General features: G+C 46.0%; 1 protein-coding gene across 3 annotated transcripts in view; it reads right to left on the bottom strand.

The window, feature by feature from the left end:
* The window catches only part of LOC147117753 (catenin delta-2-like), a 1,234,825-nt gene that overhangs the window by 939,427 nt on the left and 277,798 nt on the right, over positions 1 to 17,600 (bottom strand). For all 3 annotated transcript variants that reach the window (XM_085988992.1, XM_085988995.1, XM_085988993.1), the window contains exon 2: positions 11,950 to 12,083. In XM_085988992.1, coding sequence (XP_085845118.1) covers positions 11,950 to 12,083 — 134 coding nt within the window. The remainder of the gene's footprint in view (positions 1 to 11,949; positions 12,084 to 17,600) is intronic.

The following is a 17,600-nucleotide window of genomic DNA, read 5'->3' as shown; positions in this document are numbered from 1 at the left end:
CTGTAAAAACGGAGTCAAAGTGCTTATTGTGGAATTCTGCCAACCCCTCACACTCTTCATCTCAGAGCGATCCTCTCCTTTTAACTATACTTTTATTTCTTTGGGGTAACATTTTGACTTCACACCTTGCTCATCCACAGTGCAAAGTTGTACAATTACCCCTTTTACATGCTTGTAATAGCCCTTGCTGTTTTTCCTTTATGTTGATGTATAGTTTTCCATTATTCTTCCTTAGCCTTCCTAATCTCCGTTAATTTTTGCTTCCGTTCTATCAATTTTATATTGTTCAAAGCTTTCTTCTGTATCATCCAACTACATTTATCATACAGGCCCCTTTTTTAAAACTTTGTTTTTGCTATCGCTAATACTTAAAACCATATTCTGAAACCAAAACAACAACAGGTTGCTGAAATTATGATCATTGGAGGGGTCGTCACTGAGGCCGTGGTGATCGGCGAGGCTGAAAGCATTGATGACGACGATATGCTTATATCTAATTCTTCTTCTCGCATCCCACTTTCCCTTCATCCCACAATCTCTTCTCACTTACAAGCTGCTGATGGTGTAAGCATACACATCTTGCTTTCTCCTTCCACCCCCCAATCACAACCCGACCCTTGTGCCTTTCTCCTTTCAGATACCCAAGAACTACCAGCAGCCCAGCCTGTGCAGGAAGAAGTGGAGGAGGAGAGTGATGGAGAAGAAGAGGCACCGTCACTCGAGCTGACACTCCCAGGCACCAGCTCAGAAAATGGCACTGTGCATACTTTAGCGGGTAATATAGAGGCAGTATCTGCATGCGGTGAGTCACCGGGCAGGAGTGGGCTGCAGCCAGGCCAATGGGAAAGGATAGCGCAGGTACCAGGTCTCCGGAGGGCGAGGTCGCACATGAGTTCTACTGAACAGGACTCAGAAGAGGATGTCGATGGGGCGGACTTCAGAAGAAGGGATATGGGCATGCACACAGAAATGCTTGGCGCAAAGGCAGGCCTGCCAGAGAGCCTCTTGTCACTGTCAAGAAGCATGGAGAAGTCCGGCTCCAACATTGCATGGGGGTTTGTGCGGAGCTTGGAGCTCATGATGGAAGTGATGGGCAACTCCATTAGAGAACTTATGGACCCAACCATGATGCTGGGTGTGATGGACGATGTCGCAGCTTCCATTGCAGCACAGGCGGAATCAACCCAACGCCTGAGTGCTGCAGTGGAAGCTCAGACTGCTCGCATGCAGGCTCAGCTTGCTGCCATCATGGCTGGGTTTACGAGTGTGGAAAGGGGCTTGCAGGGTCTCACAGCAGTCCAGCAATCTGTCCTCCAACAGATGGCTAGGAATGCTGAGGCGCTGCCCCTGGGGAGTGGCACTGGCTCCGTGGACCTCAAACCTGCTGCCTTCTCTCAGGATGACAGAATTTGTACTTCCACCACTGCCACTCCGCCAGTGCCATAGCAGTTGCCTGCCAGCGATACAGTCATCGAGTTATACAGCACAGAAAGAGGCCCTTCAGCCCATCGTGTCCGCACCAGCCATCAAGCCTGTCTATTCTAATCCCATTTTCCAGCACTTGCTCTGTAGCCTTGTATGCTATGGCGTTTCAAGTGCTCATCTAAATGCTTCTTGAATGTTGTGAGGGTTCCTGCCTCTACCACCCTTTCAGGCAGTGAGTTCCAGATTCCAACCACCCTCTGGGTGAACTTTTTTTTCCTCAAATCCCCTCTAAACCTCCTGCCCCTTACCTTGAAACTATGTCCCCTGGTTATTGACTTCTCCACTAAGAGGAAAAGTTCCTTTCTATCTATCCTATCTATGCCCCTCATAATTTTGTACACCTCAATCAGGTCCCCCCTCAGCCTTCTCTGCTCTAAGGAAAACAACCCCAGCCTGTCCAGTCTCTCTTCATAGCTGAAGTGCTCCAGCCCAGGTAACATCCTGGTGAATCTCCTCTGCACCCTCTCCAATGCAATCACATCCTTCCTATAGTGTGGCGACCAGAACTGCACACAGTATTCCAGCTGCAGCCTAACTAGCGTTTTGTACAGCTCCAGCATAACCTCCCTGCTCTTATATTCTATGCCTCGGCTAATGAAGGCAAGTATCCCATATGCCTTTTTAACCACCTTAGCTACCTGTCCTGCTGCCTTCAGGAATCTATGTACATGCACACCAAGGTCCCTCTGATCCTCTGTCCTTCCTAGGGTCCTACCATTCATTGTTTATTCCCTTGTCTTGTTAGTCCTCCCAAAATGCATCACCTCACACTTTTCAGGGTTAAATTCCATTTGCCACTGTTCTGCCCATCTGACCAACCCATCTTATATTGTCCTGTAGCCTGAGGCTGCCCTCCTCGCTATTTACCACTGCACCAATTTTCATGTCATCTGCGAACTTACTGATCATGCCTCCTACATTCATATCTAAATCATTAATGCACACTACAAACAGCAAAGGACCCAGCATCAATCCCTGCGGTACACCACTGGACACAGGCTTCTAGTCACAAAAACAACCTTCGACCATCACCCTCTGCCTCCTGCCACTAAGCCAATTTTGGATCTAATGTGCCAAATTGCCCTGGATCCCATGGGCTTTTACCTTCTTGACCAGTCTCCCATGTGGGACTTTGTCAAAAGCTTTACTGAAGTCCATGTAGACTACATCAACTGCACTACCCTCATCCACACACCTAGTCACCCCCTCCAAAAATTCAATCAAATTGGTTAGACATGATCTCCCCCTGACAAAGCCATGCTGACTATCCTTTATTAATCCTTGCCTCTCCAAGTGGAGACTAATTCTGTCCCTCAGAATTTTTTCCAATAATTTCCCTACCACTGATGTTAGGCTCACTGGCCTGTAATTCCCTGGTTTATCCCTACTACCCTTCTTGAATAATGGTACTACGTTAGCTGTCCTCTGGCACCTCCCCTGTGGCCAGAGAGGTTCTGAAAATTTGTGTCCGAGCCCCTGCAATCTCCTCCCTTGCCTCACACAGCAACCTGGGATACATCTCATCTGGGCCTGGGGATTTATCCAATTTTAAGCCTGCTGAAACCGTTAGTACCTCCTCCCTCTCAATACTAATTTGTTCAAGTATATCACAATCTCCCTGCCTGATTTCTATGCCTACATCGTCCTTCTCCATAGTGAACACAGATGCAAAATATTCATTTAAAACCGCAACTACATCTTCCGGCTCAACACACAGATTGCCACTTTGGTCCCTAATGGGCCCTACTCTTTCCCTGGTTATCCTCTTGCCCTTAATATACTTATAAAACACCTTGGGATTTTCCTTTATTTTGCCCACCAGTGTTTTTTCATGCCCCCTCTTCACTCTCCTAATTTCTTTTTTAAGTACCCCCCTGCACTTTCTATATTCCTCTAGGGCTTCCACTGTTTTTAGTCCTTTGTATCTGTCAAAAGCCTCCCTTTTTTTCCTAATCCATTCTTGTATATCCCTTGACATCCAGGGTTCCCTGGACTTGTTGGTCCCACCCTTGACCTTTATGGGAACATGTTGGCGTTGTACTCTCTCTATTTCCTTTCTGAATGACTCCCACTTCTCTGATGTGGATTTTCCTACAAGTAGCTGATCCCAGTCCACTTTGGCCAGATCCTGCCTTATCATATTAAAATTGGCCTTCCCCCAATTTAGAACCTTTATTTCCGGTCCATCTTTGTCCTTTTCCATGACTACCTTAAATCTCATCGAATTATGGTCACTGTCACCAAAATGCTCTCCTACTGACACTTCTACCACTTGCCCGGCTACATTTCCTAGAATTAGGTCTAGTACCACCCCCTCTCTTGTAGGACTTGCTACATGCTGGCTCAAAAAGCTCTCCTGGATGCACTTTAAGAATTCCACACCCTCTAAGCCTTTCACACTCTGACTATCCCAGTTAATATTGGGGAAGTTGAAATCCCCAACTATTATTACGCTATTATTTCTACACTTCTCTGAGATTTGCCTACATATCTGTTCCTCTATCTCCCCCTGACTGTTTGGGGGCCTATAGTACACTCCCAGCAAAGTGCTTACCCCCTTTTTGTTTTTAAGTTCTACCCACATTATGGCCTCATTAGACGAACCTGCTAAGATATCATCCCTCTTTACTGCAGTAATTGACTCCTTGATTAATATTGCGACACCCCCTCCTCTTTTTTTTTGGACTTTTTCAGACTGCTGTCGCCCATGCTGAGGTGGTGCAACCTACAGCTGGGCCTTCTAGGCCAGAGCTGCTCGATGTCATCCTGCAAGGCCATCTGCAGTGTCCTCCATGGAAAGTCAGCAGCCTTCCACCAGGCATGCTGCAGCCACTGGGGTAGCATTGCGTAGGAGCACTAGAATAGGCAAGGAACATGAAAGACAGACACTAAGGGAATGCACAAGGGTGATTAGTTGACTTTGTAATGTTATATTGGAATTAGTCATTTATAAAGTACGTTTGGAATGTTTGGTTTGTGGTGGCTTTCATTTCAGCATTGTGCCCAAGAGGATGCTGTGATGTTCTGTGACAGATGGATGGTAGGTTGAGGAAGCGTTGAGCAACGGGGATCTGGGGTTTCAATCAGGGGAACTGGAGTCTCATGATGTGCTCACGGACAGCTTGTCCGGAACGGGGATTTGCAGGCTGCCTCCTCCCTTCCTCCTCCTCCTGAGGTGGTCGCGGAACCCGTGGTGGCAAGGGCTGAGCCCTCATGACGGCCAAGTTGTGGAGGATGCAGCAGACCACCACAAATTGGGACACCTGCTCCGGCAAGCACTGGAGAGCTCCTCCCGCGCGATTAAGGCAGTGGAAGTATTGCTTGAGCACCCCGATGGTCTGCTCGATGAGGTTTCTCATGGCGGCATGACTCTCATTATATGATTGCTGGCCATGAGTGGCGGTGCTGCAGAGGCGAGTCATCAACCAGGTGTAGAGCAGCCACCCTCGGGTTCGACATGGTAGTTGGAAGATTGCTGTCACAGTGGACTGGCACAGGATGAAGGCATCATGATTGCTGCCAGGATACCGGACATTCCACATCATGATGTGTTGGGCATGCTCACACACCAGCTGCACATTAAGAGAGTGGTAGCCTTTGCGGTTATGGTACATCTCAGCATTGAAAGCAGCACCCGTGTGTGCAGTCGATGGTGCCCTGCACCATGGGGCAGCCCGATTTCCTGGCAAAGCCACATGCACGCTCCTCCTGCTTCTCTCTGTTCAAAGAGAAGACAAAGAAGTCCCTTCTCCTGCAGTACAAAGCCTCTGTGACCTCCCGGATGCAGCGATGGATGGCGAACTGCGATATGTTAGCTATGTCACCTGCTCCAGCCTGGAAGGATCCACAGGCAAAAAAATTCAGGGCCGTGGTCACCTTGGGGGCCACTGGCAGTGCTGTCGTCACTCTGCTCTAAGGCTGCAGGTCTGGTTCCAAGAGGTGGCAGAGTTCTGCGATCACCTCCTTGGTGAAGCGGAGCCTCTGAAAACACTGCTTCGGGCTTAGGTGCAGGTAGGAGAAGCGCTCCCTGAAGACCCCAGGTGAGTAAGTCCTCCTGCTGAGAGCCCTCCTCCCTTTCCCTCTGCGAGCAGTTTGTCTTTGCTGCCTCTGTTCCATCTCCCTGTCATGCTGCAGCGTGAGAGGAACTGCAAGTGGAGCCCCCATGACTGGGAGCAAGTGGTGTAGTCAGAGGCCTTCTAGTAGGAGCCAACACCATCCCAACATCCAGTAGCACTCACTGCACATGTTACCAACTTCATAAATGTCTTCCGGCAAGCTAGTATTGATATAAACTCTGCAAGAGCCAGTACAAGAGAAAAAAAATCAACTTACCGGCAAGTTGGATGTATCCCATTAAATAGCGCTGTGGTGGGTCCCTTGTTCAGCTGTGCGTGTTTAGGAGAGGGTGTTGATTGGACGCTGACTGACGTCCCAGTCTGCCTACTCTGAACACTGCCGCCGATCGCACCTCCCACCCGCGCTGCTAGCCTTCCCAAGATGGTGACCAGTGCGGGCCGCGCCAGAAGTGGGCGGAAGGAAGTGAGGTGGCCCGAAACTGGCCTTAACTGCTAAGCTGCTGAAATTCGCAGCCAAAATCTCCAGGCGAGCATAAGAGGTGCGAAAAATGGCTAGATTTGATTAGTGAGAGGGGAAATGTCACTTTTCCAGATTGTAGCACATCTTCCAAATGATGATTGCGTGTTGTTCTTTCCTCAACTACTGAGAGAACAGGCACTGATGAATTGTTCTACCATGAGCACAACACATTTGGTTGTGGAATTTTCACACTTCCTTCCTAGTCTCCAGTAATTCTTATATAAAGTCACCAACGCCTAGCGTGCAGCCGATGAAACGCGGGAGCTGTCCGTACTTGTTCCAATAAACACTCATCCTGTCATTTGATTTAAAAGACCTCCAAACGATGCTGCAAGCAGGAGACAGACCATGGGGCTTTCAGCTACAGCACTGAGAAAAGGTACCGCCATAGCAAGCAGCGCTGGACAAGAGACATGATTACAAGACATCGGGAACATGTAATAATGCATATTGAAGTTCATGCACACTGTCATTACTGCAAAGTGATTTTTCTTTTTGGGAACCAAGGCACATTCATGTGTGGAAATCCACTGCTGTGAGAACATTAACATTTTTTTTCAGATTTACCAGGCTATTGAACAATTTAATGAATTCCTCATAATGGGTTTTGTTTATTATTGTACTGCAGAAACATTAATTTCTCTCCCCCTTAGAAATGTATTCACGATTAAAGGGAGAAGGGAAATTGGGGAGGGCTTGCCCTTAGAATGCTTTTTGCATGCTTTGTAGAGATCGGCCCTGACCTCCAATCATAGAAAAACATTTCAACCCAATGGCAGAAAAGAATTAAAAGAAAGACTTGCATTTATATAGAGCCTTTCATCATCTCAGGACAACCCAAAGCACTTTACAGCCAATGAAGTACGTTTGAAGTGAAGTCATTGTTGTAATGTAGATAATGCAGCAGCCAATTTGCACACAGCATGGTCCCACAAACAGTAATGTGAGGATGACTAGATAATCTGTTTTTACAAATGATGTTTGAGGGATAAATATTGGCCAGGACACTGGGGAGAACTCCCCTTCTCTTCTGTGAAATAGTGCCATGGGATCTTTTATGCCCACCTGAGAGGGCATACTGGGCCTTGGTTTAAAGTCTCATCCAAAAGACGGCAAGGCGGATGTGGGAGAAGGGAGGGGTGAGAGTGGCAGGAAACCCAATGTGGAGACACTGTAGGCAGTCAGGGGGCAAGTGACAGAGTGGCTCAGCACTTAACCCCCTGGTTCATGGCTGATGCAGCAGACAAGAGACTGACCCGAGGTGGGTGTCAGAAAGGTTGCCTTATTTAGCACTCCAGGTTACCTGCGTCACAGCGGGCACTGCACTATTCCCATGAGAAAGCTGAGGCGTAAAAGGTGAGGGCTGATGTGGTACCTTCAGGTGTCGGTAGTGCAGTGTATGTGCTACAGAGTTTGTCTGGTCAGATTGCAGCATGCAGCACAACTCTGCCACTGCCACCCAGGTAAATTGGAATCAACCCATACCGAATTCCAGAGACAAATCCAGTGTGCGACTGACGGTGTTTGTTGGCCAGAGAGTATTGGCAAATGGGCACAGTTTACCTGTGCTGCTTTCATCCATTGCTCTATTCTCTCCGAAAAACATAAAAAATGCAGGATTCCTGCAGGGAATTTCCGGAACTGGTGCAAAATATGGCAGTGGCCGAACTTGTGGTGCTAAGCCATGTATCATCTAGTCAAAATTAGTGGTTGCTGGTTACACACATAAAATAAATAGAAACAAGTGATAAAGTGGCTCTTGTGTGTCTCAGTGATGAGTTGGACCATGTGTGTCCCAGCAGTAAGGTGGACTTTGTGTGGCTCAGCGATAAGGTGGACTTTGTGTGTCCCAGCAGTAAGGTGGACTTTGTGTGTCCCAGCAGTAAGGTGGACTCTGTGTGTCCCAGCAGTAAGGTGGACCATGTGTGTCTCAGCAGTAAGGTGGACTTTGTGTGTCCCAGCAGTAAGGTGGACTTTGTGTGTCCCAGCAGTAAGGTGGACTTTGTGTGTCTCAGCGATAAGGTGGACCATGTGTGTCCCAGCAGTAAGGTGGACTTTGTGTGTCTCAGCAGTAAGGTGGACTTTGTGTGTCCCAGCAGTAAGGTGGACTTTGTGTGTCTCAGCAGTAAGGTGGACTTTGTGTGTCCCAGCAGTAAGGTGGACTTTGTGTGTCCCAGCAGTAAGGTGGACTTTGTGTGTCTCAGCGATAAGGTGGACCATGTGTGTCCCAGCAGTAAGGTGGACTTTGTGTGGCTCAGCGATAAGGTGGACTTTGTGTGTCCCAGCAGTAAGGTGGACTTTGTGTGTCTCAGCGATAAGGTGGACTTTGTGTGTCCCAGCAGTAAGGTGGACTTTGTGTGTCTCAGCGATAAGGTGGACTTTGTGTGTCCCAGCAGTAAGGTGGACTTTGTGTGTCTCAGCGATAAGGTGGACCATGTGTGTCCCAGCAGTAAGGTGGACTTTGTGTGGCTCAGCGATAAGGTGGACTTTGTGTGTCCCAGCAGTAAGGTGGACTTTGTGTGGCTCAGCGATAAGGTGGACTCTGTGTGTCTCAGCAGTAAGGTGGACTTTGTGTGTCTCAGCAGTAAGGTGGACTTTGTGTGTCTCAGCGATAAGGTGGACCATGTGTGTCCCAGCAGTAAGGTGGACTTTGTGTGGCTCAGCGATAAGGTGGACTTTGTGTGTCCCAGCAGTAAGGTGGACTTTGTGTGTCCCAGCAGTAAGGTGGACCATGTGTGTCCCAGCAGTAAGGTGGACTTTGTGTGTCCCAGCAGTAAGGTGGACTTTGTGTGTCCCAGCAGTAAGGTGGACTTTGTGTGTCTCAGCGATAAGGTGGACTTTGTGTGTCCCAGCAGTAAGGTGGACTTTGTGTGTCCCAGCAGTAAGGTGGACTTTGTGTGTCCCAGCAGTAAGGTGGACCATGTGTGTCCCAGCAGTAAGGTGGACTTTGTGTGTCCCAGCAGTAAGGTGGACTTTGTGTGTCCCAGCAGTAAGGTGGACTTTGTGTGTCTCAGCGATAAGGTGGACTTTGTGTGTCCCAGCAGTAAGGTGGACTTTGTGTGTCTCAGCGATAAGGTGGACCATGTGTGTCCCAGCAGTAAGGTGGACTTTGTGTGGCTCAGCGATAAGGTGGACTTTGTGTGTCCCAGCAGTAAGTTGGACCATGTGTGTCCCAGCAGTAAGGTGGACTCTGTGTGTCCCAGCAGTAAGGTGGACTTTGTGTGGCTCAGCGATAAGGTGGACTTTGTGTGTCCCAGCAGTAAGTTGGACCATGTGTGTCCCAGCAGTAAGGTGGACTCTGTGTGTCCCAGCAGTAAGGTGGACTTTGTGTGTCTCAGCGATAAGGTGGACTTTGTGTGTCCCAGCAGTAAGTTGGACCATGTGTGTCCCAGCAGTAAGTTGGACCATGTGTGTCCCAGCAGTAAGGTGGACTTTGTGTGTCTCAGCGATAAGGTGGACTTTGTGTGTCCCAGCAGTAAGGTGGACTTTGTGTGTCCCAGCAGTAAGGTGGACTTTGTGTGTCCCAGCAGTAAGGTGGACTCTGTGTGTCCCAGCAGTAAGGTGGACTTTGTGTGTCTCAGCAGTAAGGTGGACTTTGTGTGTCCCAGCAGTAAGGTGGACTCTGTGTGTCCCAGCAGTAAGGTGGACTTTGTGTGGCTCAGCGATAAGTTGGACCATGTGTGTCCCAGCAGTAAGGTGGACTCTGTGTGTCCCAGCAGTAAGGTGGACTCTGTGTGTCCCAGCAGTAAGGTGGACTTTGTGTGTCCCAGCAGTAAGGTGGACTTTGTGTGTCCCAGCAGTAAGGTGGACTTTGTGTGTCCCAGCAGTAAGGTGGACTTTGTGTGTCCCAGCAGTAAGGTGGACTTTGTGTGTCCCAGCAGTAAGGTGGACTTTGTGTGGCTCAGCGATAAAGTGGACTTTGTGTGGCTCAGCGATAAAGTGGTCCTTGAAATTTACTTCCATATTTACACCATGCTGGTAACTGTTGTACTGGTTGTAGTCTCCAAGGAAGACAACAGTAGAGTACATACAGTACCTCTCCTCATAGAGCCTGCAGTATGTCCTATTCTGTGTTGCAATCCATTTTTCACAAAGTGGGCTGCTATTCTTTGTCACTCTTTAATCAACTGGGGTATTTTTTTTAAAGAAGATTACATTGATTTTTTCCTCACAGTGGAGATAAAAATGCTAAGATTAAAAATGAAATACAGGAGTCCACTGAAACTTCATCCAGTAATGATTCTGTCACCAGCCATCATCGTGTTATGCCATTTTACTTTCATCTTAAACTGCCGTTGTATTCTGTATGCCATCCCTTTGGCCAATCAATAGGACTGTATATTATTGCAGTCTGTCTGTGCTGTAATTACAGATACTGTCACTTAGATGTCCTTAGACTCAGAATCTAGCAACTCATCATTCCAACGCAGTGACTATGTAGCAATCCCTTCTAGGTTTCAATAAACTGCATGCAAGTAAACCCTTTCGCTCCCTATCGGTAACTCAGCGATAAACATAGCTGAGTATTATTTCAAAATAAGCACCTTGGTCAACTTTGGCAACCAAGTTTCTGTAGCAATTGTGGCAAATATTTTATAATGCATGTTGACATGGTGCAAAAAGAAATGTCTTCAATTGTTGGGGGCGTATCTTTTTGTAGCGTGCAGTGAAGGAGGGTCAGAGCCTGTTAAGATGGACAATGGCAAATTTGACCAGATTCATTTTCCCCCCAAAAATTACACACCAGAAAATATGCCTCACACCGCACATTAATTGTGTTTTAAACCCAGATACATCCTGAGGCATTTGTAATACTGGTTCAAATGAAATGGGTGACAGAATTTTCATGATGCCATATACAACCGATTAGCCCAATCTCTACTGCCTGCAGTTTGTTCAAAATTCCAGCACGCCAATGCGCAAGTGTACCTGAAGTACAAAATAATAAGGGCGTTCACAATTAGTCTTTTCAAAAAGCGAGAGGCACGCCCCTGAAGTATGCATTATGGACACTCGCATCCAAATAGAAATAATGAATCTGAAAATTGTTTTTTTAAAAGATCTCCTTTCAGCTAAATATTGCGCTTTTTCAAGGACATGCTGTACTGGAAAAAATTGATAATCTCAGGAGGTTTCATTCACATTGTTATAAAATAATAGCAGCAATCGAGAAAGAAGTGTTGCAACATAAATGTCTCTCTATGGGTTCCAACAGTTCAAATGTACTACTGCATTTCGAATGCAAAACTTCAAACGCAAACAAGCACTTACTCACATTGAGGCGATTGAAAAAGCCAGCCAAACAATTTCTCCTCTGTTGTATTTAGGGTTGCCAACTCTGGTTGAATGTATCCTGGAGACCTCCTGTTTCCACCTGCCCTGCCACCAAGCTCCCGCTATTGGTCGCCCAAAACGTCCAATCTCGTGATGCTCCGCCTTCCCACGCCAATTGAAAAGCGAACAGGACTTTTCATTACCCAATTGGGTAATTTTTGACTGTCAGTCAAACAGCCTTTTCCCCCCATCTCCAATATTTTTTATAAACAGAAGTGTTCAAAGAAAATGAAAAAAACCCATTTTTTTTAATGCCTCTGTGATTTTCCTCCAGGGTTTCTTGCAGCAGTGTCCTGGAGATTAATCTTCAATTCCTGGAGACCCCAGGACAGTCCTGGCAGGTTGGCAACTCTAACTGTATTCAGTGCCAGTAGAATAGCTATATTTTAAGAGCCTTCACATCAGACAGTTTTTTTAAAATTTGAGATTCTCTTGTGTTTTTTTTCCCTCTCTCTAAAAGACTCCAAGTGCACACATGCACAGTTTGGTACTCAGTGTGCTACACATTTAGGAAGGTTAAATAAGGGCACCTACCTGTTCTTTGACTGAAGCCAGAATAGCAGAAGTGGTCTCTGGTTCAGAGCCATCTCCGTTGGAGGCAGTCAGCATGGGGCTCAGCAAGTTATTCTTTTCAGATACAGATGGCTGGTCTGGAACTGGCATAACTCCTGCATATTTTGGAAAGGAGTGGGGTAAGGAAGGGGAAAAGAAACAAAAAGCAATATGTTAACACAACAGGCATGTGCCTACATAGATTGCATAGAACTTTACAGTACAGAAATACGCCATTCGACCCAACAGGTCTATGCCAGTGTTTATGCTCCACATGAGCCTCCTCCCATCCTACTTTACCCTATCAGCAGATCCTTTTATTCCTTTCTCCCTCATGTACTTATCTAGCTTCCCCTTCAATCCATGTATCCTATTCATCGCAATTACTCCATGTGGCAGCAAGTTCCCCATTCTCATCACTCACTGGCTGATGAAGTTTCTCCTAAATTACTTATTGGATTTATTAGTCACTATCTTCTATTTATGACCCCTCATTTTGGACTCCCCCACAAGTGGTCTATGCCGACCCTATCGAATTTCTTCATGACTTTAAAGCCCTCGATCAGGTCACCTTCAGTCTTCTCTTTTCTAGGGAAAAAAGCCCCACCTGTTCAATCTTTCCAGATAGTTGTACCATCTCAGTTCTGGTAGCATTCTTGTAAATCTTTTTTGCGCCTTCTCCAGTGCCTCTATATCATTGTTGTAATATGGAGATCAGAACTGTGCACAGTATTATAAGTCTGGTCGAACCAAGGTTCTATATAAGTTTAATATAACTTCTCTGTTTTTCAATTCTATTCCTTTAGAATTCAATTCTATTCCTCTAGAACAAAATGGAACAACAAAACACCTCAATTGAACCATTCATTGAAGACAAATGTGTACAATCAATTTTTGAAGTTTCTAACACCACCTCGCATAATGGAATTCAATTTTCTATAAACAGGAATCTGCTGTTAACAAGCTCGACAAATGTTTAACGATCTTAATCTGAGAATGCTGAAACCCAACAGTTAAAACAGCCGAATTTCTAATTCAGTGCTTTGTATCCAAAGATTGCCAATCCATTAAATCTGTGTGGCACAGATGAGTCTAATCGGTTCTCAATAAAGATACTAATCACAGATCTGAGGTTGTGTTGTGTTCCAGCTCTAACAGAGGGAAGCTGATGCTACCGGCACATTCCTTGTTGACTGATTAGGAGCAGGATTGATGCAAATAGAGAAGGTTGGGGTGGGATACTTGCACTTCCTTCACTCCCACCTCTATCATCTTTTATTTACCTTTCCTACTCAGGTCAACATACACCATAGTGAACAATGAAATGCCATTCTGTGCCAGCTGTGGTCTGTGGGTACTTCCAGTTCTACTCACCCTCACCATCGCTTTGGCTGCTAGTTTGTAAATCGCCCAAGTCTTCTCTGCCTTCTCAGATGGACAGAAAAGATCCCATTGCACTATTTTGCAGAAAAGCAGGGGTATATTCCCCGGTGTCCTGCCCAATATTATCCCTCAACCAACATCACTAAAACAGATTATCTGGTCATTATCACATTGCTGTTTGTGGAACTGTTAGCGAAGTGTTAATCAAATGGGACTGCTATTGATTTCTCTTCATATTAATTTAACTGTGACCAATATCTCTTCAACTGGAAAGTTTGATTATCTATCTGATATGGATAGACCCTGTAACAAGACCCTGGGAGTTTGTAGGTATGAGTTGAAGGTGGCACAGAACGCCATCTTGTCAGATTATTCATCTTTTAACTTCACAGAGGAGATATAGAAGAGATGTGGTTAGGTGTCTGTAAAGTTGAAGGTGTTTGTATTGATACATAAACAGCTATATGTAAAGGCCACCTTGGAAGGCAACATCTGTCGAAAGTAATATAGCCTAGGGTGATGCAAAAGTAACACGTGCACAGGAGTGTTAGAATGCCTTTGATAGTTCAGTAACTGACTTCATCCTAAGGATTTGATTGACAGGTCAATCAGGATGTGTAAAACTGAAGCCACTGACACGGTACACGAAAGACACGAATGGAACAGTAGATAATACCAAAACATAAGAGAATTGTGGAAAAAATTATATAAAACAGCCGTTGCTGGAAGAAAGAATCAGAATTCAATGTGGCATGATCAGCCGACCATTTTGCTGTTAACATGTGAATTCTCAGGGTTAAAATCTCATAAGTGCTGTAGTTAAGTGCATGTTTCATTATTGTCAATAGTTATTATCATATACTTAATAAATCTGTGAATATCTACCTGTAATGCTGTGAACCCTATTATTTTGAGGCGTACCTTGTAAGTAAGAACATCCTTCCTCCAACAGGATCTTGCTGTGCGCAAATTAGCTGCTGCATTTCCTACATTACAACAGTGACTACACTTCAAAAGTACGTCATTGGCTGTAAAGCATTTTAGGATGTCCTGAGGTTACAGAAGAGGCTATATAAATACAAGTTCTTTCTTTCTTGTCTACCTTTATTGACAGGTAACAGCATGACATTGTGCCCTTGCCTACTGTAATGGAAAAAACCCGAAAGACAGCACCTCCGACAGTACTGCACTCCCACGTACTGCACTGGAGTGCCAGCCTAGATTTTGTGTTCAAGTCTCTGGAGTGTAGCCACGGCTGACACCAAGTATAATACAGAACCCAGCTTCAACCAATATTTTGTCATTTAAATCCCTCGAATGAGCCTGTGAGTCTTCAATAAGGATGGCTGCAATGTATTATCACATGGTTTAGTTTGAGCATGCTCAGTTCGCTCTGGCCCACAAAACAAGCACATTGCCAAACAACTCATCATGTCTCTGTCCTTCAATTGTTTTACCCACATATATTAAATTTTTAGGGATCATGGAAGGACACAGTGTTCAGCCTTCAAGTGGACAAGTTTAAGGTGAATTTGTGACACCTAAACTGAATTTTTACAGTAATGCTCATGCAGAATCGTCTGTGCTTCGCCTTCGCGTGAATGTATACACAGCATCGGTGGCACTAATTCTCACAGGTACACAGGTAGCGTACTGAGTCACTGTTTGACGGGATCGGGACAATCATGGCCGCGCCTACGGGATTCATTAGAAGCCTCGGCATGTATGACCGAGCTCGTGAACCATTCAGTTCTTACATTGAGCGGGTGGAGATGTTTTTTAAGGTCAATAGCATTATTGAAACCGAAGGTGCAGATGAGAATGTTCAAGCTCAAAATAAAATTATTCATGAATGGAAAAAAGCAATTTTTGTAACAGAGACCGGGCCAGATGTCTACGGAACATTGAACCTGTCTTTGCATTGTAACTTTGGCACATTTTTGGATCGTGCGTTGCAAGATAAGTTTGTGTGTGGACTGGTGGATGAGTCAACACAGTCCAAGTTACTGAACACTCCGAACCAAACTTTGACATAGCATGCAAAATTGTCCTATCTATGGAGAAGGCTAGGGAGCTCTGTCCAACCGCCAAACCTAAAGCTGTGATACCAAGTCAAAAGCAGTTCGGTAAGAGCAGTTCAGTGAATTGTTATCACTGCAATGGAAATCATTCACCACAGTCCTGCCAATACAGAAATGTTCACTGCCAGAAGCAAGGCCATATTTCAACAGCTTGCAGAGCTAGATCTAAAGCAGGAAGTAAGAACCATTCTAGTGGCAATGCAAAGCAGCAACAAAGGGGAGTTCACAATATTGAAGTGAAAATCCCCTCTCGTGAGCACTGACCATACTCACTGCGAATTAAAAATTATGGAATTGAAGGGAAAGCTGGGGAGACAAACAGCTGCTGTTGCGGCCGTTAGTCGCCTTAAACCAGGGGATCCCGATATTAACTGGGATGATCTAACAAGAAAAGCCCAGTGCAATAATAACCCCATCTACCAAAATAGTCCCTCACCCTCTGCGCCTCCGCCTCCGCCTCCCTATCCAGGATAAACTGCCTCAGTAGAAACCAAGCAGGTTAATATAGTCATTACTACCACCCAATTTGGTGACCCTGCACCCTCGGATGATGAATTCGATAATGATACCTCTTCTGTAGCCTACAACCTGCCCCCAAATGTGGAAGTAACTACTACTATCAGTAGAAGTTTGGCCCCGGCGGAGTGCAAAGCGCTAGCCAAAGAATTGGGACCAATAAACTGGGGGATGAACCCAGGTCGCCCTAACAAGTGATTGGGGTATATTCCGTCACTGTCACCCTGAGTTAGAGTTGACAGACTTAAAACAAGTTCTGTTGTCATGCATTTCACGGGAACTCAAGTTATCACTTTCACGGGAAATCTATGATAAAAGTAAGGGGTGGTGGGATGTTATGGATTCAGTTTGTTCCCGTTTGGGCATGGACGCAGTTAATTTCACCCGTGCGGCTAGGGATGCCCGGCAAAAGGCTAATGAGCATCCCATAGCCTTTGCAAATCGATTGTATGTTTTGTATAACCAGTCCCAGAAAAACTGTAATGGTCAAGAGTTTTGGGACATGGAGGGATTTAAGCTGACATTCATTGATGCTCTTAGCCCCCGTAAGGGACACTCTTGGTATTACTGTTCATCAGGGAACCCCGTGGACGGATCTGAAGGATGCTTGCATTCGAGCTTGGGACTGAGTTAAATCGTCCCTCACCCCTGCTGAGTTCAAAGTGTCGGTGGTGGAGGGTCCTCTGACTCCACAAACCCCTCCCCAGTCAGGACACAAACGCCACGTAATCTGTTATAACTGTTATAAGCCTGTACACTATGCTCGCGACTGCCGCGATAGTCGACGTCCAAATAATGGCCCACGCTACCAACCCCCAATCCGTGAAGGTAATGGGTCTGATTTGAACTCTGTGCAACAGCAGCTCACCTTTCGGCAGTAGTTGAGGCCATGAAGCACAATCAGGCGGGGGGGGTGTGCAAAACGTTTCGGCTGTTTCTTGTAGTGGAGATGTGCTCCCAGACTCATGGCCAGATGTCTCCAAGGTGACCTGTCTTCTCCTGTCTGGTACGGGGAGGACGGATGACTCTTTGTCCAGGCCACTGATCATGGAAGCCGCCGCCATGTTATGCTTGTGGATTCCAGTTCTGCCGTGACTATTTTACATGAACCTGTTCCCTTTTCCCATTCTGGCACTGCCCTAAACCTCTCTGGCTTTAATGCTTCTACTCAGTTAGTTAATCAGGGATTGAGCTCCACAGTCTTGTCCATTGATGGGAATTCCGCCGATGTCCCCTCTCCTGTATATATGGCCAAAAAGGTATCCTCGGAAGTGACACGCTGCATAAACACTGAGCTGTCCTCGACTACGCTAATGATCGTCTTTGGTGGCACTTTAATGGTGGACCTATTTCAGATGCCCATTCGGTATATGCAATTAAAAAACCCGAGGAATTCACCCTTCTCGGGACTGAAGACCTCATGGTTAATACATTAATTCATAAATTTTCAGAGGTTTTTGCTAATTCCAAACATGATTGTGGCAGGATGTTAGGAGATGAGGAGGTTAATGGACCCTCCCACCCTCCTGTTAAGCAGTATTCCATTCCGGCTGAGAGTAAACCTTATGTTCGGTCTACTATCGATTCATTGTTAAAGCAGGGTGTTATCCGCACTGGCACTTTTACCACTAATTCTCCAACCTGGCCAGTTAA

The sequence above is a fragment of the Somniosus microcephalus genome, chromosome 5 (genome assembly GCF_052327205.1).
Source record: "Somniosus microcephalus isolate GS21.2 chromosome 5, FLI_Smic_1.0, whole genome shotgun sequence".
Classification (NCBI taxonomy): domain Eukaryota; kingdom Metazoa; phylum Chordata; class Chondrichthyes; order Squaliformes; family Somniosidae; genus Somniosus; species Somniosus microcephalus.
Note: the sequence above shows the minus strand (reverse complement) of the source record. Positions and strands in the feature narration are given on the sequence as shown.